General features: G+C 47.3%; 1 protein-coding gene across 3 annotated transcripts in view; it reads left to right on the top strand.

Moving 5' to 3' along the window:
* The window catches only part of CRTAC1 (cartilage acidic protein 1), a 31,714-nt gene extending 6,327 nt beyond the window's left edge, over positions 1-25,387 (top strand). Inside the window, exons 2-15 of one of the 3 annotated variants that reach the window (XM_048506295.1) lie at positions 998-1,200; positions 13,311-13,507; positions 15,717-15,847; positions 16,677-16,833; positions 17,207-17,341; positions 17,960-18,105; positions 18,555-18,691; positions 19,345-19,427; positions 19,945-20,045; positions 20,154-20,322; positions 21,178-21,326; positions 23,728-23,770; positions 24,002-24,145; positions 25,259-25,387. In XM_048506295.1, the coding sequence (XP_048362252.1) occupies positions 998-1,200; positions 13,311-13,507; positions 15,717-15,847; positions 16,677-16,833; positions 17,207-17,341; positions 17,960-18,105; positions 18,555-18,691; positions 19,345-19,427; positions 19,945-20,045; positions 20,154-20,322; positions 21,178-21,326; positions 23,728-23,770; positions 24,002-24,145; positions 25,259-25,290 (1,827 nt within the window). In that variant the 3' untranslated portion in view covers positions 25,291-25,387. Of the gene's footprint in view, positions 1-997; positions 1,201-13,310; positions 13,508-15,716; positions 15,848-16,676; positions 16,834-17,206; positions 17,342-17,959; positions 18,106-18,554; positions 18,692-19,344; positions 19,428-19,944; positions 20,046-20,153; positions 20,323-21,177; positions 21,327-23,727; positions 23,771-24,001; positions 24,146-24,734; positions 24,886-25,258 lie in introns of those variants that run through there. The other 2 variants (XM_048506294.1, XM_048506297.1) reach the window with 2 other exon arrangements.
* The last annotated feature ends 1,755 nt before the right edge of the window (positions 25,388-27,142 follow it).

The raw sequence follows: 27,142 nt of genomic DNA, 5'->3' as shown, positions 1-27,142 counted from the left end.
GAGACTTCCAGAGTAGTGAAAGTCCATTTCCTTAGTTATTTTCCATTCCGATCTATTTTTACCATGCATTATATAGCATTTTAATTTTCTACTAATGCTAATTTAACCTCACTATTACCAGCAAACTTGTGGTTGGAAGGAAGGATGCATCATGTCTTTCTATTGAAATCACTGAATTCTGGATTAAACACAAACACGTGTGCTGTTGCTTAATGTTTTTTTATAGCTACTGTCCCACTATCCAGCCAAATAGACAAAAGTTGGCTTCCTCTCGGAGTGGCTGTATCCCAGCAATAAGGCCTGTTGCGATATCTTTGCCAAAAACAATGATCATGATTGCCAAAAATATGCAAGGTAGGAGCTGCCTACCTCTCCAGAAGGCATTTTAGGCTGCTGTAAGGGAAATAAGGAAGTCACATTCTCAGGATAGAAATCAGATTTCTGAAGAACTTTCCTGCAGGTCCTTTTCAGGAGCAAGATCAGGCTTTATACTGTGCCATGGAGAGAAACACATCTTACTGTGAGATGCCTCTGAAGATGCCAGCCATGGATGCGGGCAAAACATTCAGAGCTAAAACTACTAGACCACAGCCCAGAAAACCCACAACAGCCAGTTGATTCAGGCTGTGAAAGTAGCAAAAAGACAAGATCAGATTGTCAAAGTTCAGGCGAGTCAGTGTGCTGTGGTAACTGGGGTATCAGCCTAGGTTCTGGAAGGCCCAGTTCCCACTATGACTTGGAAATTTGCTGGGTGACCTTGGGCCAATCGCTCTGTCAGGCTAACCTATCTTACAGGGTGGTTGCTAGGACAACATTGAGGGAAGAGAACCGTGTTATAAGCTGCTTCATGTCCAGGATGGGGAGAAAAGTGGGACATAAATGTCTTAAATAAATCACTCATTCTGCAGTCTGGATGGGGAGTCATGTATTGGGGAAAAGAATTATCCCGCCCCTGCACAGGAATGACTGACCTAGCCACATGCCTCTCTGTTTGCAGGTGCCACGGGGGCTGCTGCTGCTCTGGTGGAGCTTGGTTCTGGCTTGGCCTGGTGAAGGATCCCAGCGCAGTGAGCCCATGTTCACAGCTGTCACGGACCATGTCCTCCCCCCTGACTATGAGAGCAACCCCACGCAGCTCAATTATGGTGTGGCTGTGACTGATGTGGACCAGGATGGAGACTTCGAGATTATTGTGGCTGGGTGGGTACCACAGGGCGATGTTTGTTAACTGCAGAGTTATTGGGAAGTGGGATGGTTGCTGGCCGAGAAGCTGCCGTGGCTGGGGTGGTCAGTGGGCTGGCTGCCACAAGGTGCTGCTTCAGGAAGTTGCCATTAACAGGACTAGGGGCCAGTTCATTCTGGTGTTTGGGAAACCTCTTCAGGGAATTTTTAAAATAGGGACGGAAGGGGTCAAGCAGAAGCGTTTGACTGTGTTTTCGCAACAGGTTGGGTTCAAAGGGCAGCGCCAATCTGGCACAGATCTGGAATAAGCCCAAAATAGTAACAATGCGGAGACCCAGAGGCAGTTCAGGCAAGTGCTGAAATGGCCGTGAATGTGCAGACGCCGTAAAACTTCCTTCAGCAGCTTCCTCAGCGCTTACAGCTTAACTATCTACCCAGAGTCATTTCTCTGACAAACTGTCTCTGCCTGCAGCCTGCTTATCCCCACCCGCCCAGCCCCAGCCGTGTGGGAGTCATGACCAAAGTGAATGGACACCAGAGGGGTCTGTCCCTTTATACTTGGCCACCACATGTACAGCTTGTTCTGCCCATAAAACAGCTGTGAATTGCATTCTGCTGGAAAGAGCAAATATACTGTCAGAGAACTTTATGCCTAACACTTCTTAGAGAGCTGGGTGGCTGATCCTATTTGCATCTCCAGCTGAATTTATTCTCCCAAGAAATCTCACTTCTGCGTACCCTGCTTGGCCTTTCCACTGCTTCTCCCTTATAAGTCCCTCAGTTATTTTTTATTATTTAATCCTTCCAAGGAACTGAGTGGTGTGCATAATTCTTTCCTCCACTATTTTGGCTCTCACAGCTGCCCTTTGAGGCAGATTAGACTGACTATATGACTGGCCCAGATCATTTAGCAAGCTTCATGGCAGAGTGAGGACCTGAACCCGGGACTCCCCAACCCCAGTCCCACAATCTAACCACTATCCCCCACTGGCTTTCACTGGCTGATTTGTCCTCTTCATTCATAACAGGAAATGGCACAGTAACAAAACTGCTTTTGTAGATACATATTTTCCCCAGCTTGAAAATTTCCTGTCCATCCCTATTAGAACCTGCAGGAATCTCGGCTGTCTAAACCTGCATTTTATTTTTTTAATAGCCATTTCGCAGTCGTGTTGGCTGTATGATGTTCTCTTAAAATCCCCCCACTGGCTGCTTTCAGATCCAGCACAAGTTCTTCTGTGCCTTCAAAGCTCTCCATGATTTCAGTGACTTAACTTTACCACCCTCATAGCAGAACATCCCTGCCCATGAGCTTTGTGCATCCAACCAGTTGTTGTGGGTTTTCTGGGCTGTGTGACCGTGGTCTGGTAGATCTTGTTCCTAACGTTTCACCTGCTTCTGTGGCTGGCATCTTCAGAGTGATACACCTCTGAAGATGCCAGCCATAGATGCAGGCAAAACATTAGGCACAAGATCTACCAGACCAAGGCCACACAGCCCAGAAAACCCACAATAACCAGTTGAATCTGGTCATGAAATCTTTCGACAATACTTTGTGCATCCAGTTCTAGTCCCACCTTCATCTGTCTGACTGCCTCATATCACTTCAGAGAGTGTTTCCCCTAGGACTGGAAATTGGTACCCAGAACACCCTCTCACTTCATTCAGAACCTTCCTCAAAAGCCACCGTTTCCATGAAGCCTTGCTCACAACTCCTTACTAAAACGGAGGTAGTGGTTAGAACATTTGGACCAACATCTTGGAGACAAAAGTTTGATTCCTAATGAGCTCGTATGGCAGTGACCTTGAGCCTGTCACTCACTCTCGTCCTAACCTGACTCACAGGGTGGTTGTTGGGACAGAATGGAGAACAACACAGTAAACTCCTTTGGGGTCCCGTTGGGTAAGATAGATACAAATAGAGAGACTAAATAGGTGAAATGGGAATGGATGCATTTCTTTTCCTATCCATTCCTGTCTCCCTTAAGGCACATTTTTGATTGTAAGCTCACTGAGCAGAGACCTTGTGTTATTTAAAGTGCTCTGTGCATTGGTGTGCTTTATAAATACCAATAATTCATTAATAGCATCTGCAGCATCATGATGAATAAACAATTCAACAGCCATTCTATTTGCCTTGGTGAAATTCAGCACCCCTCATCAAGAATCCTATGGCTGTTCCCATAACCAGGTTCAATTCTTTGTATGCCATGACAAATCTCAGTCCCTAAGCAGTATAATTTGACAGGAGTTGTGCTGGAAGGGGGCTCACTGGTTTATGAGTCTGTGTGATTGCTGAACTTGCTTTTAAGGCAGCGGTGCAGAATGTAGATTGATGCCCTAACCTGAATTTCTTAACCTTAAGAACCCCATGCAGCATTATACCCAGCACCCCGATTATCTGTGTTGATGCAGAATGATTGTGTGGGGTGAGCGCTATGTGTGTGTGTGAGTGGGGAGGTGAGTTGTGGCTTGCTAGGCACTTGTGCAGGGTAGGCAAACCCTCTCTGCTCCCAGCCCCTTCCCTAGCACCAGTGTCAGCAGCTGTTGTCACAGACTGTGTGGAATAATTGTCTGCATTCTCACTTAACCAGCACCTTTCCTCGTAGTTGATGGTTATCCTTTGCAGGAGTCTGGGGCTGGTTATGTACTGGTGCTGTGCCCCGCAGCAAGGATAAGATTCCTCCAGGGCAGAAATTCCTGTACTGACGTGATCCCATTTGCAGTGTCAAAGATCTTGGAGGCCCTGCAATTAGTGAGAGCAGGGACCCCCCCCCCCCCGATGTTTTCCCCTTGCTTCAGGGTTTTAGACCTTCGGGGTCACTCCCCTATCCAACACAAGATTGAAATTTGCTGGAGGATGTTTTTGAGCCCTTTAAATGTAACAGCGATATTTCTTATATCAATATTCTGTAGGCTGCTATCATTATTTTTGTTTTGTTTTTAAGGAAATGCCAGTTGTTGATCCCTGTGAAGAGTAGGGAAGACCGCTCCCCACACTCCTTGCAAAGATTGACAGCCAACATTTCCCTAAAAACAGGAAAGCAATTACAGCAGCCTGCACAATATCATTATGAGGAATATTGATATTACATTTAAAGGGCTAAAAAATCCCTGGCAATCTTCTATCTTGCATTGAATGGAGGAGCGACCTGGAAGTGAGGGCAGGCAAACTGCGTAGCAGGCTGTGGGGCACCTTCTTGTGTATAAACAAGGAAACATGAGGAGACCGCACAGCGAAGGCACTGAGGGGCAAGGAGCATCGGGGAAGCACTCCATGCATAATGGGCCTGGGTATCTGCATAGCAGCACCCAGCACTCTTCTGAGAGGTGGAGGAATATCTTACCAATCAGCACATCTAGACTAGAGCTCCTGTTTTATTCTGTAGGGCAAAGCTGCCATCCTTGGGATCTAGACACTTCCGAGTCTTTCCCACAGTTACTTGGGTTTAATGTTTCAGCAGCATTTTAGATGGGAGGGAGCTAAGTGAGAGGGACCATAATGACTGTGGGGGGGTCTCAATGGCTGGTCTTGAAGATGAACAAAAGCTCTTTAGCGAAGTGTACCCCAAAAAATGTTGCAATTCCTGGTTTCCTCCTTAAAAGAGAGGGGTGATTCTCTTGCTGTTGTATGTTCTCTTGCTGTTCTGACAGGCTTCAGTGTGTCCCTTGACATTGTGTTAATTGGCTGGAGGGTACGGGAGGGCACCCAGCTCATTTTGGGCAGCCTTGGCTTGGAAGGGTGCACAGGAGAGATCAAGGTAATCAGCTGTGTGCTCCCAGCATCCACAAGCTGCCAGCAGTCCCATTGGGAGGGGAGGGGAGGGGATGGAGCGGAAGCTGGAAGAGGCCGCCAGCTGGCCCCTGTTGCATTTTCTCCTCTCTGATAAGGACAAACCACTTGGAATGAGGGGTGGTAAATGCAGAACAGCACAGCAAGTATAGGGAGAAGTTTCCATGCAAATGGTCAGTGACTTATATGTATGAACTGAGATCCATTTGGGGACACTGGTACGCAACCAACAATAAGCAGACATCAGAAGTAAACTTCGTAGGAAAGCAGTTGAATTCATAGGGTCGCCAGTGCTGGGTTGGGGAATACCTGGAGTTTTTTGGGGAGGGGTTGGGAAGGGGAGGAACTTCAGCAGGATTTAATGCAATGGAGTCTACCTTTCAAAGGAATCATTTTCTCCAGGTGAGCTGATCTTTGTCATCTGGATACAACCGTAACAGTGGAAGATCTCCAGGCTTTACCTGAAGGTTGGCAACCTTAAACCCAAAGGATCCCTTAAGCTGTCTTAACAGATGCCCTATAGCCCTCATAAAGTAAGGGAAATGGCTGGCAATACCCTGATCAATCCTAGCTTTGCTATCATTTAAAATTGTCTGCAAACCACTGTTTTAAATAGTTTGAATCCCAGTGAGAAGGGCCATTTTTGAGTCTGTTACTAGCCATAAAGCATTTTAACAATCCTTTGGCAACTAGTAGGCCCCCTGCCTTACGAGATGGAGCTGGCATTGGAGGAAGGCTGCAACTGAAAATAGGATTGACATTGATTTAAGGATTAATAAATGGTGAAGATTCTGGGTCTCATGGCAAAAACAACATGGGAGGAAACATTAACAAAACCCTCGTTCTGATGTCTGTTACAAAAATCATCCATTATAAGAAATGGAAGGATTCTTTACTGGAATGTTAAACCAGATTAGATGCATCATTCCGTATGGATTAGAATTTGTAATTGCTTGGAGGAGAGGATTAGATGATACTGTAAAGACAAATTTGCACCAATCCTTCGCAGACGTGCTTAGTCACCAATGTCTGTGTTTCATCTGAATCCATCCATCGTCTTTGTCCCATCATTCCACTGACCTTTCTTCATGGACTTGCATTCCAGACCCTTCACCTCCATCACTCGGTTCTGATCTGTCACCAATTTGTCAATGTTCTTATTAAAGGAGGAACGTTGATGATAGCCAGTGCTTTAGATACGGCTTGAGCCTCTCTGGATAAAGCAATTGGCTCCTGTTTTATGAATATATGGTTTCTACTAATCTGTGACTGCTTTTGTTATACTCCTAGTTTGCCTTCAGTTCGAGTTCCACAGCAATAGAGTATCTACACAGGGATATTCTCCATGGAGTTCTGGGTTGAGAAATACTGGAGACTTTGGGGTGGAACTAGAGACGTATTGGGAAAAAATGGAACCTGGAACAACACCTCCTCTAGCCTGCCCCGCCCCCCGCGCCCCACTTATGGCTGCCAGCTCTGACAGACCCGCAGCAGCCTCCTGGCCTGGCTGCTTCTTCAGCCAGTGGAGGAGAGCGGCGGCGGTCCTGGGTATCCTGGTGGGGTGGGGTGGGGTGGGGTGGGGTGGGGCGGGGCTGGACCTGGCGGGGTCGGGAGCCTGCCACAGATCCGCTAGGCACCCCTTTGGCCTAGCCTCGTCAAGCTGCTCCTTCAGCTGGTGCAGGAGGACAATGGCGGTCCCGGCTGGCAGAGCACGGAGCACGGAGGGGGGGGGCTCTCTGCGGGAGGGGTGGGAGGGGCAATTTTGTTCCCCCCACATGATCTAATGGGTAGAACCTGGGATCAATTGACACCCCCCCCCCCCGCAAATGTCCCTCTGGCAGATACACTCCTGGGTAGAACCTGAAGAGGGCAGGGTTTGGAGAAGGAAGGGACTTCAATGGAATATAATGCCAAACAGTCCACCTTCCAAACTGGCCATTTTCTCCAGATGAACTGATCTCTGCTGCCTGGAAATTAGTTACAATACCAGGAAATCTCCAGCAGCCAAACCCCACCTTCCCCAGGCCCCACCCCCAAATCTCCAGAAAGTTCCCCACCCAGAGTGGACCACCTTAGGAAAAGGGCTGGCAGGAGGGAAGATTAAGGCGAAATGGCCTCCAGGGAGGCCACCAAAATCCCTGCCTCCCTCCCCATGTTGTAAGGACACCCTTGGAGTAAAAAAAGCTCCAGTTTAGAAGGTATGGTGAAACAAAGCAACTGTGTAGAAGCAGCTCTCGTCTAAAAATTATTTGGGATTTTCTTTTGCATTAATATATTTTATGTTCTTGATTAGTTTTGGATAACAGCTGAAATTTCTGGTTTGTCAAGATAACTTTGAAGTAGACTCTTATCCACTAAAATGTTCAGGCCCCTGACACTTTTGTGTCAACTTCTGTGATTTGAATGCATTTGTGAGTTTAATACATGCATATTCCAGACTAATGGCAATATTAAATAGCTTTATTCCCAGTACTGATGTATGTAGAAGAATTCTTTTCAAAACAATGTATTTTAACTATTCTGTGGCTATGACTTCCGCTATTTTGTCACCTATTTCATAGTTTGGGTTGCTGACTGACCTGGAGAAAAATGTAATGTCTCTTTAGTAGAGGCTTAACAAGTAGAAATGTGTAGTTGAAGGTTTTCATGGCATGTTGAGCTGAGCTGGATTTTTGCACAAGTTAAGCTACAGTTTAGCGGTTCATTCGTTAAGCCTCCATAAGAACAGGACATTTTTCCTCAGACCAAGTGACAACCTTTATTCATAGTAGTTTTTCTCTCTCATGTTTTTCTTTTCTGCTGCTATTTACTTCATTTATACTCTACCTTTCTTCCCAGTGAAAATCCAAAGCAGTTTACATTGTTCTCCTCTCCTCCATTTTCTCCTTACAACAACCCTGTGAAGTAGGTTAGACTGAGAGGGTGTGACAGGCTCAGCCACCCAGCAAGCTTCCAGACAGAAGGAGGATTCAGACCTGCATCTCCAAGATCTTAGACACTAACCACTATACATGCTACTCTGAAGTCAGTAGTACAACCCATGCTGAGCCTAGAATGAACTTTGTTAGCATCAGTCTCCTACTAAGGAGCTGAAGAGGTTATTCTAACGTGAAGCTTAAACAAAGTCAGGCAGGAGCCCGGGTCTCGACTGTTGGCTTTTCTTTGATGACTGATGAATGGTAACCCAGAGATTTAGAGCTTCTGTGTGCTCTGAATGTAGCTTCCCCTCCCCCACTGTTAATGCTCCTCTTCAGAGGAGTTATCTGGTCCGAGGTCTCTGTTCTTGAAAGGTCGATGTACACTTCCCACCCAAAGCAGCTGCTGCTCCGGAGGTTTTTCAGCCTGAGTTCCCATGAGCTCATTATTGGGCATTCAAGGTAGAAAGAAGGAAGCTAATTGGAAAGGAGTGGCGTGTGGATGGCTTCACCAAGCAATGCCGCAGGCAGCTGTTCTGCACCGAATGGCGGATTCAGCCAAGCTGCAACATACCCCAGCTCCACCAGAAAAAAAAATATTTTGCCCTCAAGCCGAAACTTGTGGCAACCCTGAAGGGTTTTCAAGGCAAGTGATATTGGGAGGTGGTTTGCCTTTGCCTGCCTCTATGCCACGCCCCTGGTACTCTTTGGAGGTCTCCCATCCAAAAAAGGGTTGAGACTAAGAATGTGTGACTGACTTCCAAGGGCACCAGCAAGCTCCCTTGGAGCAAATGGGGATTTGAGCCTGGGTTTCCCAGATCCTAGTCTGACACCTTAACCATTACACTGCATGCTGGCTCTCTAAACCAGAATACGTAGTCAAGCCATCCAGAAACGTAATGCAGTCAAATGTAGATTCTTCTGCCCTGGAATTGAAGATAATCATATTGGAAGTGGAATCTAAAATGGTTTCTGGGGACTGAGCTGCAGCTAAGATTTCCACTTCTGGCTTGACAAATCCTTGGAGTTTGGGAATTGGTGCCTGAGGGAAGTGGAGGGGAGGGAGCTCAGTCAGAAGGTGATGCCACAGAATCCACCCTCTGAAGCTGCCCTCTCCACCAGGGAAACTGATCCCTGTTGTCCAGAGAGCAGTTGTCATTCTGGGATGACTCCAGCCCCCACCTGGAGGTTGTCAAGGCAACCCTAGCTGCAACCCCTACAGTCTGGTTAAGGAGGGGAGCAATTTTACTGCTTTCCTTTTGTGCCAGACCATAATCATAACTACAGGTACAACATTTCATAAGTAGATGAATATTGCTTGTATAATTTGTTTACTGAAGGCCATGATGACTGTTGGGCAAAAAACACAGCATTTGGAGCATTGTGCTGAGAAAGGGGCACTTGAAAGGTGAAGAATGGGGAGGAGAGGGCAGAATTATTATTATTTTTTTGCAGTTCTGTTGAACAGAGCTGACCTTATGCACAAGCCAAGTAAGCTACAGTTTAATAGTTCAGCTTATGAGGGTCCTCTAAATTTTGACTTACTAAATTAACATTGTATTGTCGAAGGCTTTCACTGCCAGAATCCCTGGGGTGTTGTGGGGTTTCCGGGCTGTATGGCTGTGTTCCAGTAGCATTTTCTCCTCATGTTTCACCTACATGGCTGACATCTTCAGAGGATAAATTAACATTTTTTGGTGATGTTACATATGTGACCCTTAAACTTGATATGCTGAGGATCTCCGCTCTTGACTTACTCTTTATGAAGAGGGTTTTCCAATGTCGGGCAGCTCTTCTGTGCAAGTAACATTAATAATCATAGGCCACTTCTGCACAGGAAATGTATAACAGGTTGCAGTTATGAAAAAGGAACCCGGTTTCCTGTTCACATGCGTTCTGTGCAGGCACAGTTGGAGGCCACAGAAACAATCCAGGTTGATATCATGCCTTTGCATGGAGATGCTTCTAACAAAACATGCATAACTATGCCAGCAGGCTGAAATGAACCCCCACAGCCATACTGATGTCCCACAATATGACCAGCTGCACCTGGGTAGCTACGCAGCTGCAAGCCTTTGTAGGTAGGCAGCTGGAAGCTGCAGGCAAAGGGACCTCCCTGCAATGGCCAGGCAATGGCAGGCGGTTTCTCCCTGACCGTGGAGAACGGGGTAGAAGGGAGGCAAATAAAGCACCCCTTGCCTGGCCGTTCGCTCGGGGGCAGCTCCAACCTAGGATTTTTCAAAAGGATCGCTCGTTTAGCAATTTTTTAAAAAATAAAACAGGTTGGGGGAAATAAAACAGGGCAGACTCATTTTGGGGGCGGGACCTGTGCAAAATCCTCCACCCCCAGGGTTACATAGCATCCTACACCCCTGTTTCTTGGCACATGTGGAACAGGCTGTCAAGTCACAGCCAACTCATGGCAGCCTCAGGACCCTGGGACTGCCAAGGCAAGAGAAGAGCAGAAGTGGTTTGCCACTGCCGGTCTCTGTCTGGCAATTGTGGTCTTCCTTGGTGGTCTCCAGAGATCAGGGTCTCCAACCCTGCCCAGCTTCCAAACTCTGACAAAATTGGGCTAGTCAAGCTGCAAGGCTGCTGCAAGTGGCATTATTAGGAGCCAGCTTCAGAACTGGAGAGTACGCCGTGGCTTTCAGAGCTCCTTGACTGTGAAGCACCCTGCTGCTCCTGCTGTCCCAGTGAAACATCTGGGAGGAGACATGAGAGCCATTTATCTCTGCTGTTTTATGGCCTGGGAAATAATGGAGCACCAGGCATTGCTCTCTGCTCTGGATGTAGCAGTCTTAACTGCACAGGAAATGCTCTCAACCCTGTTGGAGGGAAGAATTGGTATTTTCCTGTCCCCAGACCGAAGCCTGGAAACTATGAAGGCTTAATAATCTGAAGCCCCAGATGGAGGGCTTTCTTCTGATTCTGTGGTTGTTCTTTATACGACTATGGGAACCAAAGTCAGTTGTCCTATAAATATCAAGTTACTTGGGCCTTTAAAAAGGCCAAGATCATGGGTTGTTACCCCTTCTTTCCTTCATGCCAATTATGCTAGTATTAGGCTGTTTCCTATGATGATTTTTCAATCGTGTAAATCTCAAGCAAACTACAGCAACATTATATAGAAAAAATTAATTCAGAAGAACTATTAGGGATTTTGTTACATGGAAGTTTCCTCCCTTCCCAAGGTTATTGATAGACAGGACAGTGGTTACTCGCTGTAGGATGGAAACCTCAAATGTTGAGGCTATCACAGGATAATTGCAGTCATTCATGTAAGAGGACCTGTTATCAGAATAAATAAACAGGGAGCGTGTGAATTATCCCAAATATTTTTTAAAGCAAAAAAAAACCACGACTTCAAAGCTGGCACTGTACATTTCCCAAAACCAATCTTTTCCATGCCAAGTCACTGAGCTCCCTGCCTGAAAGGTATCCATCCTTGTCCTCCCGAAGCCTCTTACTAAGAAGCTGGCCCTGTAACTCGGCACGTTCCAGAGATGAGACACCTCTTCTGATGTGTCATAAGATTAAGTCTCTGATGCAATTACGGCCCTTTTCATTGATTGGTCTGCTGTAACCCCTGGCCTGGTCCCACTCATGCGTAGAAATGCATGGGGCCCTGCTACTTTTTTCCCAGAGCTTTGTCCTTTAAGTTTTGCCAGGCTCTATATTTATCTCTGGCTCCCCTGCCCTTATTCTCCTATATTAATTTACCCTTCAAATGGCGCATTTTCATCTTTAGTAAACTTCATGCTAACTACACTAGAGTGACATTGTTAACTGCCAGATGAAACCACTCAGCCGTTTCTGCAGCTTTGCCTTGTGTGGTGTTAATGTGGATGGATGTCTAGGAATCCAGGTATCATCCTGATGAGAACCCTGCCGTTTTGGCTGCTCCGTGACTTTGGATGGGAGGATGTGATTTAAAGCTGGCTCCTTGTTGTAGGATGCTGCAGGAAGATATAAACTCAGCCTGATTTCTGTCACTTTTATTTCTTTCTTTATTTGAAACATGTATATGCCTGACTTTCTCCCAGGTGGGCGTCTTCATGTCTGGCACTTCTTTCAGCCTAATCCAGTGTCAAGCTTCCCTTTGGCACCCCTTTTGTGAACCCCAATGATGTCCAACCTAGTATGAGAAACTTTTGCTAGAATCTGGGAGGCATTAACAATCTGGTAGTGTTAACAAGCGAGCTCTTCTTTTCAGGCCTCTGCTGACCGAAGAATTCTGTGGATTTTCCCAGATGTAAAAGGGAAAATGTCCACAAAGACAGGACACCCCACCCCTCTCTCTCACACACACACACAAAACACACCAGCCACTTCCAGATCTTCTCCCCTTATCCATGTGCCATTTCCTGCCCAATGAATCAAATGTCTTGAGAGCAAAAAGATATAGAATAACTTTCATAATAAAACATAAGCTACGGCTCATCTGATTGTACAGCATTGCCTTCTGGCATGCTGCATAAGGTTTTACTTAACACTATATAGCTTAGTACTGGATCCAACAAGAAAGATCCAGACTTCCTCTAAACCATTTTTATCTAAGTCCAAAGTCATAATCTGCTCCCCCTGAAGACTTTTTGTTTTCTTGGTAGAATTTCTCCTCAAAAATATCAGTCTAGTAGTTTGTCTTTGCTTCTCTTTTTGCCAGGGAAAGCTTCTACTTGGTTCTGTTTGTCAGGCATGGATTAGAAAATGGCTTTTCAAATTTCCATGTGCTGACTACTCATACCACTTGGACAGGTGTTACCGTACACAAGAGGAAGATGTGTTCAGTGGTCTCCAGAGGTGGATTCCAGATGGCTTGATATATTGGGGAAATGTTGGGAAATAAGATAGGCAATGAGACAGCTGCCTCAGACCTGGTTTCACGTTCAGTTTGTGGAGGTTTCTCTCATGATGGGAATTATTCTTGGAGTGCTCTCTCTACCCAGCCTGAAACATCCACGAAACATTATGATCTGTAGTAAATTTGATCATTTACCAGGGAGATCTGGGGTCAATTTTCCATTTATCCATGAAGTTACCTGGATGAGCTCAACCCATTATCCTTTGTCATCCTACTTGTTTTCCAGGTAATCCTCCTCTTGTTCTGAGGATAAAATGTGATAACCCCAATGCATATTGCCCTGACCTTCCTTGATGAATGGCAGGATACCATTGGGATTAAAAAAATATTATTTTGCTTTGAGCAATGTATTGTTTGTACATTGGGGTTCCTATCCATCCCTCTTCCAGCTATGGCAGCTATTGGGATGTGCCCTTTGCTACCTCAACCAGGAATCTGTGCAAGTGGGAATGTGGGGAAGCTCCACTTTGGTGAAACTCTTATCCCCGTGGGGGTGAGGAAGGCTACTTGCCTGAACCACCTCCATGACACATTTCCTGCCTCTCTGTTCCTTCAGGTATAATGGGCCCAATCTGGTGCTGAAGTATGACAAGGCACGGAGGCGGCTGGTGAACCTTGCAGTAGATGAGCGTAGCTCCCCGTACCATGCTCTGCGGGATCGTCAAGGCAATGCAATTGGTGTGACTGCATGTGACATAGATGGAGATGGGCGGGAGGAGATCTACTTCCTCAATACCAATAATGCCTTCTCTGGTGAGTGTCAAACTCACACATCTTTGACACCACTATGTGCCAACCAACCTAGACCTCAACCTTCTCATAAATTATCTTTCCAGGCCTCTGATAGTCCTTTTTAATAGTCCATTGAGAACCACCTCTCGCTCAAAAATGACTTTGCCTCACATCACTTGTCCAACATTTGCTAAGTAATCCATTAATTGCCAGCTAGCCCAACCTTCCTACCTACCTCTGTCCCACAATGTCCACCTAACCCAGGACTCTCACCCATATCACTGATACCAATAACTTTTTTCACAAACTGTTATTCCATTATAACAAACTCTATTGGCACATAACCAATTCCCCCTCCCCCTTTATACTGGCCAGGGCATGGGTGTGATCCAGAGAGGGCATATGGTGACAGGGCATATCCTGTGGGCTCCACTTCCTGGTTGATTGCCAGTGGTGCAGATTCCCTTCCGTTGCATAATTTCCTTTGGGGCTTCTTCCTGCAGCCCTGAGGCACAGACTCCAGTTTCCTGACCTTCACTGGCCACCAGGGTGGGATGTTTCAAGACTGGAGTTAATTTCCCAGCTGAGTGATTTTGTCGATTCTCTGGCAGCAGCCGAGATGGGGGAGGGGGAGAGACTTGGCTGCTGACTCAGGGCTTTGCCACCTCTCCAGTTGCCAGCAGGGACTGCAGTTTGGATCCACCGAGAGGATGGGCAAAGAGAGGTCCCTTATGAAGTCTGTGGGCAAAGAGAGGTCCCTTATGTAGAATGGATTGTAATACACCCAGGGAAGGTCCCCAACCCCTTAACTACATTTTTCACTCCCCACCCCTTACAAATGTGCAACCTAGTGGCAGAGGGCACTACCTTTTTCTTGTGGGGAAGGGATGCCCTGCTTCTTAGCCTGGCACAAAAATACCCAGTGCTTTAGCTGCAAACTGTATTTTTTTAAAGTTATGCTGTGCTGCTGTAGAAATAGAGGAAACATGTAGGGTTCTCTTGCAACCTGCAGTTACACAAACTCTTCCTATCACTGTCCAAAGACTTAGGACACTCTTTGCGCATTTTCTCTCTTGGACGACAGTCCCAGGGGGACACTGCACTGCACTCAACAGACTCTTTGCTTGGGTGATTTCTCATTTGCTTATGGGAATCCTAAGAAAACACTGCTAGATCAGGGCTGTCTAAAGTCGCCTATGGTGGATTCCACACAGCACATTTATAACGAGTTGCAATCATTATAAATGAACTCATTAACATGTTCATTTATAACAATTGCAACTCGTTATAAATATGCTGTGCAGAGTCCACCTATGTGACTTGGCCTCTGGGGTCCATGCTAGATTTTGCAGCCTCTCCTATTTAACCCTGGGATAACTTTGGGAATGCAGATAACCCTCCTCTCCACTTTGCCTGGGGGCCTTTTGTTCTAATTCAGTAACTAGAGATCTCTAGCAACCTGCCTAGAAAGGAGCTCTGCTCCCCTCCAGTGTCCATCTAGAACTGGGCTGGGCCCCTCACCTGCACCATCGACCTGCTCTTGGCTCTACTTATCCGTCTTCCTGACACACCTAATTACTGCTTTGCAGCTGCCAAAGACTCCCGCTCCCTAAATCAGCCATTCACATTACTCCTGGCGTCAGGGCCTGGCCAGGGCCTGCCATTGATTTTCCTTTTTTCCCTTTATGATGTACATGGCTCCGCGCCGCTCTGGCACATTTTACCTTAATGAGTTTATTCTTCTGGGCCTCCCTTACCAGCCCTTAAGCTTTGCTGGGGTTGCTGCATTTATTGTAGTGCGGTCTTGGTCACCATCCTGCAGCATTGCCTGGCAGTTAGGCACAGGGGCCAGGGCTGTGGAGGCGGGGGGCGGGGGTTCCTAGAAGGCCGAGGATCAGAGTGGGTGAGACCTAAAGGAGAGATCAGTGAAGCTGCAGTCATGATCCAGTTGTAGGGATTCAGGAAGGATATGCAAAACCTTTGCATGTACATATAAGCATACAGGATCTCACCTCTGCAGAGGACATTGTTCTGCTTGGGGTCTGTTTTATGCCACATTCCGCCACTCAAGCACCTGCAATCCCTGGAGCCTTAGTGAGTGTCCATGTCCCCTGATAACATACCGAGAGCTCTGCAGAAGCTGTACATAACTCAGACTGATTCCCTGTCTTCAGCACGTGAGCAAGGGACCCTGAAATGAGAAGCGTGATGCCTTATCTCTTCTCCCCAGGTGTAGCCACCTACACAGACAAGCTGTTCAAGTTCCGCAATGGGCGCTGGGAGGACATCTTGAGTGACGAGGTGAATCGGGGTGTGGCCAGCCGGTTTGCTGGGCGCTCGGTGGCATGTGTGGATAGGAAGGTGAGTGTGCAGGCAGGATGAGCAGCGTTATGATTTCTGGACTCAGCTCTGTCAAAGGACCTGAGTGACGTGAACTAGTCAAAGAGGCATTGTCAAAGTTACACACAGAGCGAAAACAGTCTTGAGGGAGAAGTGCTCTTAACAAAACTCCTCAGTGGCCAGATCCTGTCGGCCTTGCTGACCGCTCTGCCCCCTCCCTCACAGCTGTCAGGACTCCCATCAGGGGCTGCAGTGCCAGGCAGGTGCCGTGCTGCTGATAAACACAGCCTGTCTGGGTGATTTATGCCCCTGTCACCTATGCTTTCTTCTCCTTCTACCTTGCGTGGTTTGTTTTCAAACGATTATTGCTAAATCAGGGTGCCATGGGAGAACAATGGGGGCAGGGTGGTGGCTGGTAGAGAGGCTGAGGCAAACGAGGGGCATACAGACTGGGGTCTTCTCTTTGGAAGCCTATGGAAAAGAACTGAAACAAGGATTGGGTTGGGTCGCCTTGTGCTCAGCTGTAGGGTTGCCAGTCTCCCAGTGGGGCCTGGGGAGCTCCTGGAATCACAACTAATCTCTGATGACAGAGATCAGTTTCCCTGCTTTGGAGGTTGGACTGTATGGCATTATACCCCACGGAGGTGCCTCCCCTCCCCAAAGCCTGTCCTCCTCAGGCTCCACCAACAAACCTCCAGGAATTTGTTTACTCTCAGTTTGCAGCCCTACTCAGCTGTCTGGGATTGTGTTACCCGTTTTCCAGAGATGATGGACTGAGAGCCTGCTAAGCTGGGAGAAGGGGGGTGTTTGCTTGGAGGAGGCTCTTCATTGGCTGCCCTACTTCCTGCAGGGCTCTGGACGTTATTCTATCTACATCGCTAACTATGCCAGTGGAAGAGTTGGCCCCCATGCCCTCATCGAGATGGACACAGCCGCCAGTGACCCCAAGCGTGGCATTGTGGTTTTGAGTGATGTGGCTCAGGAAGCTGGTGTCAACAAACTGACAGGTATTGGGAGCACCAGGAGGTCCATAAACCAGTCATACCTGAACATCCGCATTGGAGGAGGGGATCTCTGATTCTAGTCTCACCCTTTGAGAGTACAGCCAGAAATCTTAGCCCTTCTCTCTGTGCCAGTGACTTGGCAGTAACTAGACTTGTGGTCATTGAGGTGAGTTGATGGCTGCCAGTGTTGGAATGAAAGGGCTGAGAATGGGTGGAAGAGAACAGCAGGGTGAACCAACTGGCGGAGATCTTGATGGGCTGGAAACCTTCCCTGTGGAAACCTTCCCTATCGTACGGCTGCCACCTGCCCACCTTGGATGTGACGTGAATATATGTGTGTGATTTGCCTTGGTTCTCTCACTGTTCTTCTTCCCAGGGGGTCGGGGTGTGGCCGTGGGGCCCATCCTGAGCGACGCAGCCTCAGACATATTTTGTGACAATGAAAATGGGGCCAACTTCCTCTTCCATAACCAGGGTGATGGGACCTTTGTAGATATGGCAGCACGTACTGGTGAGTACGTATGAACTGTGTGTGGTGTGTGTTCCAAGGCAATGAACTGTCAGACAGACTCTATTGTGTAGCTGCAGAGCCTTCTATAATCCTCAGGAGCCGAGCAATTTGCCCATCCCCCTCCTTGCTGGCTGCTGGGCCAGGCAAGGAGGGGGTGGGAAGATATGATGAGTGCACACAGGCTCAGCCACCGGTAATTGAGCGTCTGCCTGATCACTGAAGTTTAACGAGATGTCAGGTTGGCATCCATCACCATGGCGCCGCTGATGACACCTATTTTCTTTAGAAACACTCCTTCCTTGTCAGCGGGAGAATAGGAGTAGGGGGGTTTGGGGAGGGAAAGAGGATGGGGGTGGGTGGATTCTTCTGAGGTTCTTTAGTTGCGTTTTCTCATCTGTCTATTTGCACACTCACACCATTTGTCCACCACCACTTTTTTTTTGGTCCTTGCCTCTGCTGACAGGCTAAATTTGGGCTTTGTGAGGTAGGAGTTACCAGATAACCATCCAGTTCTCCCCCATTGTGACCCAGTTCCTCTATTGAGACCTGTGTCAGCAATAAGACATGTTTTGTACATTGAACAGTTCACGTTTCTGACTCCTCTGCTGCACTCCACAGGCCTGGATGACCCCTACCAGCACGGCCGTGGAGTGGCACTGGCTGACTTCAACCGGGATGGGAAAGTTGACATAATCTATGGCAACTGGAATGGACCACACCGGCTCTATCTGCAGATGAGTGTGGGTGGGCGGGTCCGTTTCCGGGTAAGTGCCATTTGTGGGGGTGGGGGGATGTCTGCTGTGCACTGCCAGGGTAACCTGGGCTGTGAGCAGGGTATTCAGGGGGTTCCAGAACTTGAAAAGTCTAAGAATCAGACTGCAGCTCACAAATCAGAGTCACCCACCAAAGAGACTGCCATCTGGGTTGCCAGATGTTCCTTCTCAGTTTTCAGGCCCATTGCTCCAAACTGTTCCTTATTCCTGTTATAGATCTGGCAGCCTTTCCCTCATCTTGGTTTTTGCCCATCAGTCAGTCACCAGAAGAGACTATTGACTCAGTCTATTCCTTCCCACCCAACACTGCTCCCCAGGTCCCAACCCAGCCCTAGCGCCTTCCTTCACCTCACCTTATTCCTAGATTCTAGACTTCCCCTTGGCCCTGCTCCAGCCCCAGCCAGCTCTCCCTGCCCCACTAATCCCCGTCCTTCCCCCAGGACATTGCCACGCCCAAACTGTCCATGCCATCACCTGTCCGCACCATCATCGCTGCTGACTTTGACAATGACCAGGAGTTGGAGGTCTTCTTCAACAACATCGCCTATCGTGGCTCGTCTGCCAACCGCCTCTTCCGGTGGGTGAGAGCCACATGGCCACCTGAGACTGAGGCAGAGGGCTCCCCGTCCTTTTAGGCTCTGGGGCAGGGCAGAAAGGACTTTGCCATGTGAGACGCTGGTGTGAACCAGTTCCTTCTTTAGCAAGACCTGCATGCAGAACTGAGATGGTGGGGTGGGGGAGGGGGGCTGGATCCTTGTTATCCAGCAGAGAGCTTGCCAGTCCCAGTGCCATAATCCGCAGCAGCAGAGTGGCTCCCCATGGATGGGGTGGGTGGTCCTCTCTCTTGTTCCATTCTGTCCTCATTCCTCACTGACAACGCTGTGGCTGAGCACATCCCCACTAATGCAGCAGCCTGCTCTGCCTAGTCTACATCCCTGGAGGTTCTGGCTTTCACTAATTAGCACTTATGCACGGTTCCCATTAATTGTAGACAATCAATGGCTCGTTAAACAGAGCTGCTTACATTTCTCAGTCTAATAAAGTGATAGCACAGCAGCATGTGGCAAATCTGGGGAGTTCATGCAAAATACTGTCGCTGTAAGCATGACCAAGGGCCCCTTCAGTCGAGGACAGCTTTTGGTATGCAGGCACACAGCGTGCCAATTACAGGGGCTTGTGTGGGTGGGGCCAGCCACCCCTCTTCTCTAGCACAACTCTCTTCTGCTTCAGGATTTCCCGCAGAGAACATGCTGACCCAGCCATTGAGGAACTGAACCCTGGTGACGCCTTAGAGCTGGAAGGGCGTGGCACAGGTGAGTTAGTGTTTGAAGGAAGGGTTGGCAGAAGTTGCAACTGAATCTCTTGGTGCCTCATGGTAGGATCAGAAGAACCTTCTGATTTTGTGGCATGCTGAGGGACAAACTGTCCACATTGCTAGAGCAACAAGACTTGTGATTAATGACCCAGTTGGCCAGCTACAACTCTAAGCTTAACAAGGAAGAGAAGTGGCAGTCTTTGTATCTGATTTCCATCCATACTCAGGATTTCAAAATCTTGGGTATGATTTGGGCAAAGGATTCCACACAAGGACCAGAAGCAGGCATTTCCACTGGTGATACTGGGTCCTTTGTCAGGCACAATGGCCGTGAAAGAAAATCAGAATTATGCTTTGGTAGAATCAGGGGATGAAGTCAGTAGAAATGCTCCTCCTTGATTTTTTTCCCCCTCACACTGGATCTCACTTCAGGCATGACTGTGAATGGAGAATGTGGAGCTATCAGCAAGGATGTTCTAGAAGTTCTCTGTGTACTGAAATTGTTGCCTTTCCAGGGGGTGCAGTGGTGGATTTTGATGGTGATGGAAGTCTGGATCTGATTTTGTCCCATGGTGAATCTATGGCACAGCCACTATCAGTCTTCAGGGCCAATCAGGTGAGTTCAGTGATGTAATCAGATCCCAGCCTAAGTGTTGGCAAGCGTGGTCTGCTTTCTCTGGTTTCATGCTCACTACATTCCTCCACTATCTGTCCATCTTTACAGGGTGATGGGAACAACTGGCTAAGAGTGATCCCACGAACACGGTATGGAGCATTTGCTCGTGGTGCTAAGGTGGTGCTTTTCACACGGCACAGTGGTGCCCATCAGCGCATCATTGATGGAGGCTCTGGGTACTTGTGTGAGATGGAGCCTGTTGCCCATTTTGGGTTGGGTGAGTGAAAAGAAGTGGTGGCAGAACACTGTGTCATATTGTCCCAGGGTTCTTCTTTACTTGTTTACACACACACATCCCAATACTACTCATTTTCTGGACTTCCAAGATCATTTCTGTCTCTCATCCAAGACAGTACTGGCCAATTGCTGCCTAAGTACATTACAAGGAATACAAACATTTATTTCTGTCCCCTTCCTTACCACCCAACTTGCTTCAGTCCTTAGCCTCCATCTCTCTTCCTGTTTCCCTACATCTGGACTCCTTTAACTTTGCTAACATCCTCAGAAATGCAAGACTAACAGAAGTCCCATCCTGCATTTCTTGTCTTTCAAAATATTTGGAATGTCCTCCGAATCAAGGAGCTACTATTCCCATGGAGCAGAATGTGTGATTCAGGGTGTCTCTGGCTGTCCCCTGCAGCAGTTTCTGTTGGAGGCACTGCATGTCTCCACACCTCATTACTCTTCCACAGCCCTGAGATAGCCCAGCTTAGTGGGGCATGGCCAGGTCAGACTGGACTGTGAACAGAGAAGCCGACTGGCTCAGAAAGTCAAAAGGTCCAGGCACCAGAGTGTGCCACATCACTAACAGCTGGGATGGTTTCCAGAAGCTGTGCTGCGGTTGGTGTGGAGTAATTAACAAAGGAAGTATCTCCACTGGATTTCAATGGGCTTTTTTCTGTGCAAGAAGAAAATGTTTCAATAATGGTGGGGGGGGCAGGTTTACAGGTAAAGAGAGGAAAGCACAGACCGCTATATGAGAGGCAAGTGGTTGGAGGAGAGCTCTTCTGCTCTGTGAGTTGGTTAGAGTTTGCTACCTGTCTCAGTTCTGGCTTGCCCTTTTTCCTTGTAGGACAGGATGAGCCCAGCAGCTTGGAAGTGACCTGGCCAGATGGCAGATTTATCAGCCGCACTGTAGTGAAGAGTGAGACCAATTCTGTGCTGGAAATTCCCTACCCCCAAGAAACAAAGAATTCACCTCCTGTTGTACTTCCACTTGAGGTAAGCCTCATTTTTTATAATTATTTGGCATGGGGTTCATCCTTCCCATCCCAGATCAGTGTGGTAAGAGCCAGTGTGGCGTAGTGGTTAAGAGTGTCGGACTGATATCTGGAGGACCCAGGTTTGAATTCCCAGCCATGCCTTGGGAGCTTGCTGAGCTGCCCAGACCAGTAACACTCTCTCATCTTACTGGGTTCTTTTGAGGATAAAATGGAGGGAAGGAGAAATATGTAAGCTGCTTTGGCTCTGGGGAGAAAGGCATGGTGTAAATGAATTAAATACATACATCGATATTCTTCTACTTCTCATTTCTCACTGGCAAAAGTCCTGAGTTTGTTTCTGTGCATACAGAATTAAGGCTTTTCCCAGTTATTTAAACAATGGCACATCAAAGCTGAATTTTCTATATCAGGAATATGTAGGCTCAAGAATCCTCCTAATCACTTAATATCTCTAAAAAGTGCCCAAGAAGTGGTAAGAGCTGTATAACATTAAAAAAATCAACAAGGGCTTTGCCTGAAAGCTTAGAATAAAGCATATCTGAGTCAGAAAGAGTGGGAAAGGTCATCAGAACATCAGAAACATCAAGAAGGGAATAAGAGATTGATCCAGGTAAGAAAGCAAGTTTAAAAAAATAGATTTAAAGAATTGTATATGTGTGAGGGTTTTTTTTTAAAAAAAGATGACAGAGAAGAATTCAAGCCAATGTCATAGAACAGCAGTCAGGAACTCTGCCCAGAATATACTGTCGAAGGCTTTTACGGCCGGAATCACTGGGGTGTTGTGTGGTTCCGGGCTGTATGACCATGTTCTAGTAGCATTTTCTCCTGACGTTTCGCCTGCATCTGTGGCTGGCATCTTCAGAGGATCTGAATTAAAGCAAGTGGAGTGTATATACCTGTGGAATGTCCAGGGTGGGAGAAAGAACCATTTGCCTGTTAACAAGTGTAAAGAGTGCAGTTAGCAGGCTTGATTTGCATGTGTTGGGTGGGATCCACCCATTTAGCACGTGAGCAACCATGAAGACAGCATAATCAAAGTGAAGGAATCTGCATCGTAGCAGCCTGGCCTTTTGATTCCTTTGATTGCTTACTGCCTCGAGAATCATATTGGAATGATTTGCCTGCTTTATAATATTGGAATGATTTGCCTGCTTTAAAAAAAGCATCACTTTCTGAGCTTGGAATGCCTGATATGTACAGCAGCCATGTTTTTCTAGGAAGGGGGCATGAGCCAAAGCAGTTCTACAACAAGGACATTCATTTTTTTAAATCCCTACCAATGGTACTATTTTTGCTTCTCTTGATCCACACCAAACCCCCTTTTCCACACCTCTTCAAGCCAGTCAGTTTCACTACTCTGCAGCTCCCTGAATTGTGACAGCAACAAGGAAACTGATCAGAGTGCTCCAAGCTGTAAAATAGCTGAAGGGGCCTTGACGGGAGACAGACAATAACTGAAGTGATGTTGTTATAGAATGTGCTTTGTCAGCACAGTGACTTTCAACACTAGAGTGGCGGTGGCAGGAGGCAAAGAATGGCCAGCCGTTCTGTGCCAGAAAGTCCTGCAATGCTACTTTTTCAGCTCTGGCTGAAACTGAATTGCTGAGATCGCCTCTCGAGAAGCAGTCCAGCTCTGACTTTGTGTGTCCTTCGCCTGCTCTGGTACCTCGCTTGCCTTCAAGGGGAGAGCACGAGCTGACCTGTAAAAGAACTGTAGGAAATTTACGCATTGAATCAGAATATTTGTTTCCTTTGATAAAAGGCTGCCTGATCAGCTTCAGACCAATGGGCTTCGGTGCTTCAAATGCTGCAGCCCATGTGGCATGCAGCCAGCACATCTCTTACATTGCACAACCTCTCTCGTACGTGAATGCCAACTTATGAGTTTTAGCTATGTTCAAAAGTTTATTTTTCAAATAGATTTGGATTTGCACTATGGAAACAAATGACACTTCTCAAAGATGGGATTTGCTCTGGCTGTTTGATTCTTGTCCCAATCCACAAATCTGTTGTTGATGCTGCATTGGAGTTCTCTGTACATAGGGGCTGTCCCTTTAATTTACATAAACGGAGAAAATCTTTGTGGGGCAGATGCACCACAATACTGTGTGAAAGCAGGGGCGGGGAACCAACTTCATATTAGCACCCAAGGTAAACTCAACACCCAGTCAGAAAGCTGCCATAATTTCTACGCACTTAGCAGGCACTGTACATAGACTTTTCTGGATGTACTAAATATCAAAAAAGTCTACGAAGTGGAAATTGCCCTGTGGTCTGAGGCACAAGCATCAGCCGTACAGTTTCCTAAATTCTCTGAAAGTGAAATCTTAGAAGATGCTATGTGAGACAGATGAAATTAAATTAATGGCTAATGACAAACTTTGCTCTTCCTCTCACAGTGTGGCCAAGGATTTGCTCAGCATGAGAATGGGCGCTGTGTCGGTGAGTTACCAGCAGGGCAGATCTGAAAATGGTTCCAGGGTGCCATTTCCTCTACCCACGATAGGACATAATGGGGTGGAATGGAGGCTCTTTGGTATCCAGTAGCAACAGCAAGGCTGTATTCTGAAGATAAAGCAACAGCCCAACTGAGAAGTGGTCACATTAGATTTTGTAATGATCTGGGCTTGTATGTCATACCTCATACCAGCACTGTCTCTGTCTCCTCCTCAGATATGGATGAGTGTGTTGAGTTTCCATTTGTCTGCCCACGAGACAGGCCCATCTGCATCAATACATATGGCGGGTACCGTTGCCGCAGCAACAAGCGCTGCAATCGAGGTTTTGAGCCCAATGAGGATGGCACAGCTTGTGTTGGTGAGTGGTGGCTTGGGCACAGCAAAGAGAGTAATCCCACGCTTTGGGGCTTACTCCCTGATGTTAACCAACATGGGTTTGGGAATATGTGATTCCTGGGTCAGGCAGGGAAATTTTTAGATGGAGATCTGGGTTTTGTATCACACTAGGTCACAGGGAAGAGAAAGCAGACTGTCTAGTGAGATCCTGGATTCGAAAGCCCAGTCTTTTTACATTGGTCAGTGAAAAAAATGGTGCAGAGCAGTAAGATAGGGGTAGAGAAGAGGTGGTGGTTATCTTTGAGGGCCTAACAAGACATTCAGAGACAGGAATGGAGGCCCTGTTGGAAGAGGAGGAGTACAACTTTCCAGGAGGGTGGGGTGCTTTGACTTTTCCTCTGCAATCCCTCCTCCAACTCTCTTGTAGCTGTCCACTTGTAACCACACTTCCCAGACTTGAGTCTGCAGCCAGAATTTTATTTCAGTCCTCTGAAGAGCTGCTCACTGTCGTTGTTTCTTCTCTGCCTTTCTCTCTCTCTCTCTCTCTCTCTCTCTCTCTCTCTCTCTCTCTCTACATCTTCCTTTCTCTTTCTGTTTCCCTCTCTGTGCAGAGCAAGTGGCCTTTTTCGGTGGATACCCTTCTTCAGGGAGCTGGCTGGGCCCCATCTTGCCTTCAGCCCCTCTCCTTCCACTTTGCCTCGGACTCTGCTTTCATTCCTATGCACTTTAAACCTTGCCAATAAAGAACAGAAGCAGCCTTTACAGATGGACTGGCCTCCCCTGTACTCCTTCCCCCCACTCTCTCTCTCATCCAGTCTTATTATGGTGACCCCTAGGAACATGGACTGAGGTGGGGGTAGCCATCTTTGGAGAGGGCACAAACACAGTCCAGATGATGACGCTGTCACTGGTGACTCCCTCCTTGCATGTTTTCTGAGAAAACAGACAGGGCAGAGGCCCCACCCCATGCTTTGTTTCCTCAGTGTGGCTGCCATCTTCCTAGGATCTTGCCCTTTACTTAAGATGGTGGTCCCAGCTGGTAGTCGCTTGCTCTGTCCATTGATACAGTTGCCCCTGTGCCTGCTGGTTTGGCCTGTGATATGATAGCTTCCCTTCCCTCCTCTTTCTCCCACAGCCCGACTGGACCGGGATTCACCTCTGATCTAGTTTTACCAATATGTGTCTGCAGTTTGAACCCGCCCAGTCTTCCAGCTGAAGCATTGCCCTCCCTACTACCTAATAAACTCTACTCTGTCTATAAGCATCTGCTTGTAGCTATGCTTGGGATGTGGGTGGGGATGGGGATAGTCTAAACTGAGCGGGTAAAAGTAGGCTCAAATGAGAAGATGCAGAGGTATTTGCCAGTCCCTTCCCCGTGGACTGCTAAGGACAGTGGCATAGCCAAATGCCTACTGGACAGAGAATTTCTCATGCAGCCATGCACCTTTGGCTCCAGAGGAAGCAATCCTGTTTTGTATGATGGCTGCCATTTGCCTCCAAGCACTCCCTGCTCCCATCTAAAATAATATGATGCTGCTCTGCCTCGAAGTAGCCAAGTGTCTGGCCTGATTTTCCCTAGGGAAACAGAATCGCAGGCCCTTCAGATCATTCTAGTGTGCTCCAAGCACACAGTAGGGCTGAACAAAATGCTCCATACCAAAGACTGTCCCAAGGCAAAAGGTCTGCTTTTTACTTTACATTGCAAGTGTGTTTATAGTGTAGTCACTTTATGCTACACCATGGACACGCACTCACTTTGAATGAGGATGCATGCTTGTAGGCACACACTGGACATAGTTGTGACGTGGTTATGATTTCCAAGTATGTGTCCACTTCGTGTTTACAGATGTGTATTTCCTGTTTGACCATGATGGCTCCCCCCCCCCTTTAGACATGCTAAAAATAAGATTGTTAATAATGAAAATATGCTACATTAATCATGAAACAGCGCTAAGTTTAGCCAGAAAAGCTGAATAATTGGTGACTGTTTCACCAGTCAAAGGAAGGGGGGGGGGTGAAATGAGACAGAAAAGTCAACCAATCTGAGCAGCTAAAAATGCCTTCTCTAAATAGAAAAATTCCTCTCAAAACCCTGGTATTATCTGTCAGTCTCTGTATTTAAAGGAAGGATTCACCCCAAGCTTTACTCAGTTCTTTATCCAAGAATTTTAAGTCATTCTCTGATTCCTTCAGAGAAAGAAAAATCAGTCAGATTCCTCAGGCAGCTGCAGTTTCTTCCTGACTATATCTGGCCATTATTATCATTCAAACCTTTTTTGGACATTTATCTGGCTCAGCTATGATTAATGATATATTACTGTTTCCCTTAACCATTCTAGAGGCAGTTTCAAAGTTTCCCTCTCCTGGTGCTTATAAATCTTCATCTTTAAGTGTCTCTTGGTAGAAAAGTGGGATATATATTTAAATATATGTACAATAAGATATGCATACTTTCGGCTGTACGCTAAATGTATTAACAGATACCATGGTCCCACCTGCTTTTATACACCCTTGAATGGAAACAATCCTCTCCTCAGTGGGACATGGAGTCATAACAGAGTATTACAGCCTCTTTGGGTGTACCTTCTGAGTGTTCTGTTTCTTGTGTCTGCTGGTTTTTCTTGAAGTGCTGTCACATGACTGACACTGTCTCCAGCACCTGCTTGCTGGAAAGCCCACTTGAGGTTGGGCTGCAACCAGTGGTGGGATCCAAAAATTTTAGTAACAGGTTCCCATGGTGGTGGGATTCAAACTGTGGCGTAGCGCCAATGGGGCTGGGCGGGGCATGATGGGGGTATGACCGGGCATTCTGGGGCAGGGCATTCCTGGGTGGGGCTGTGGCAAGGACGCAGCCGCTGCGCCGGTCCTTGGGCGGGAAACGAATGCACGCAGGCGCAGGCTGCCACGCACGCCGGTGCACCTCCTGCTAGACTGTTTCAAGTTCTGTGCGCTACTGCTGAGAGGAGGGGTGTAAATAAGGCAAAAATTACATGGCAAAATCACCAATTAGTAACCCTCT

Source organism: Sphaerodactylus townsendi, linkage group LG08 (genome assembly GCF_021028975.2).
Source record: "Sphaerodactylus townsendi isolate TG3544 linkage group LG08, MPM_Stown_v2.3, whole genome shotgun sequence".
NCBI lineage: Eukaryota > Metazoa > Chordata > Lepidosauria > Squamata > Sphaerodactylidae > Sphaerodactylus > Sphaerodactylus townsendi.
This window is presented reverse-complemented; position numbering and strand designations above follow the sequence as displayed.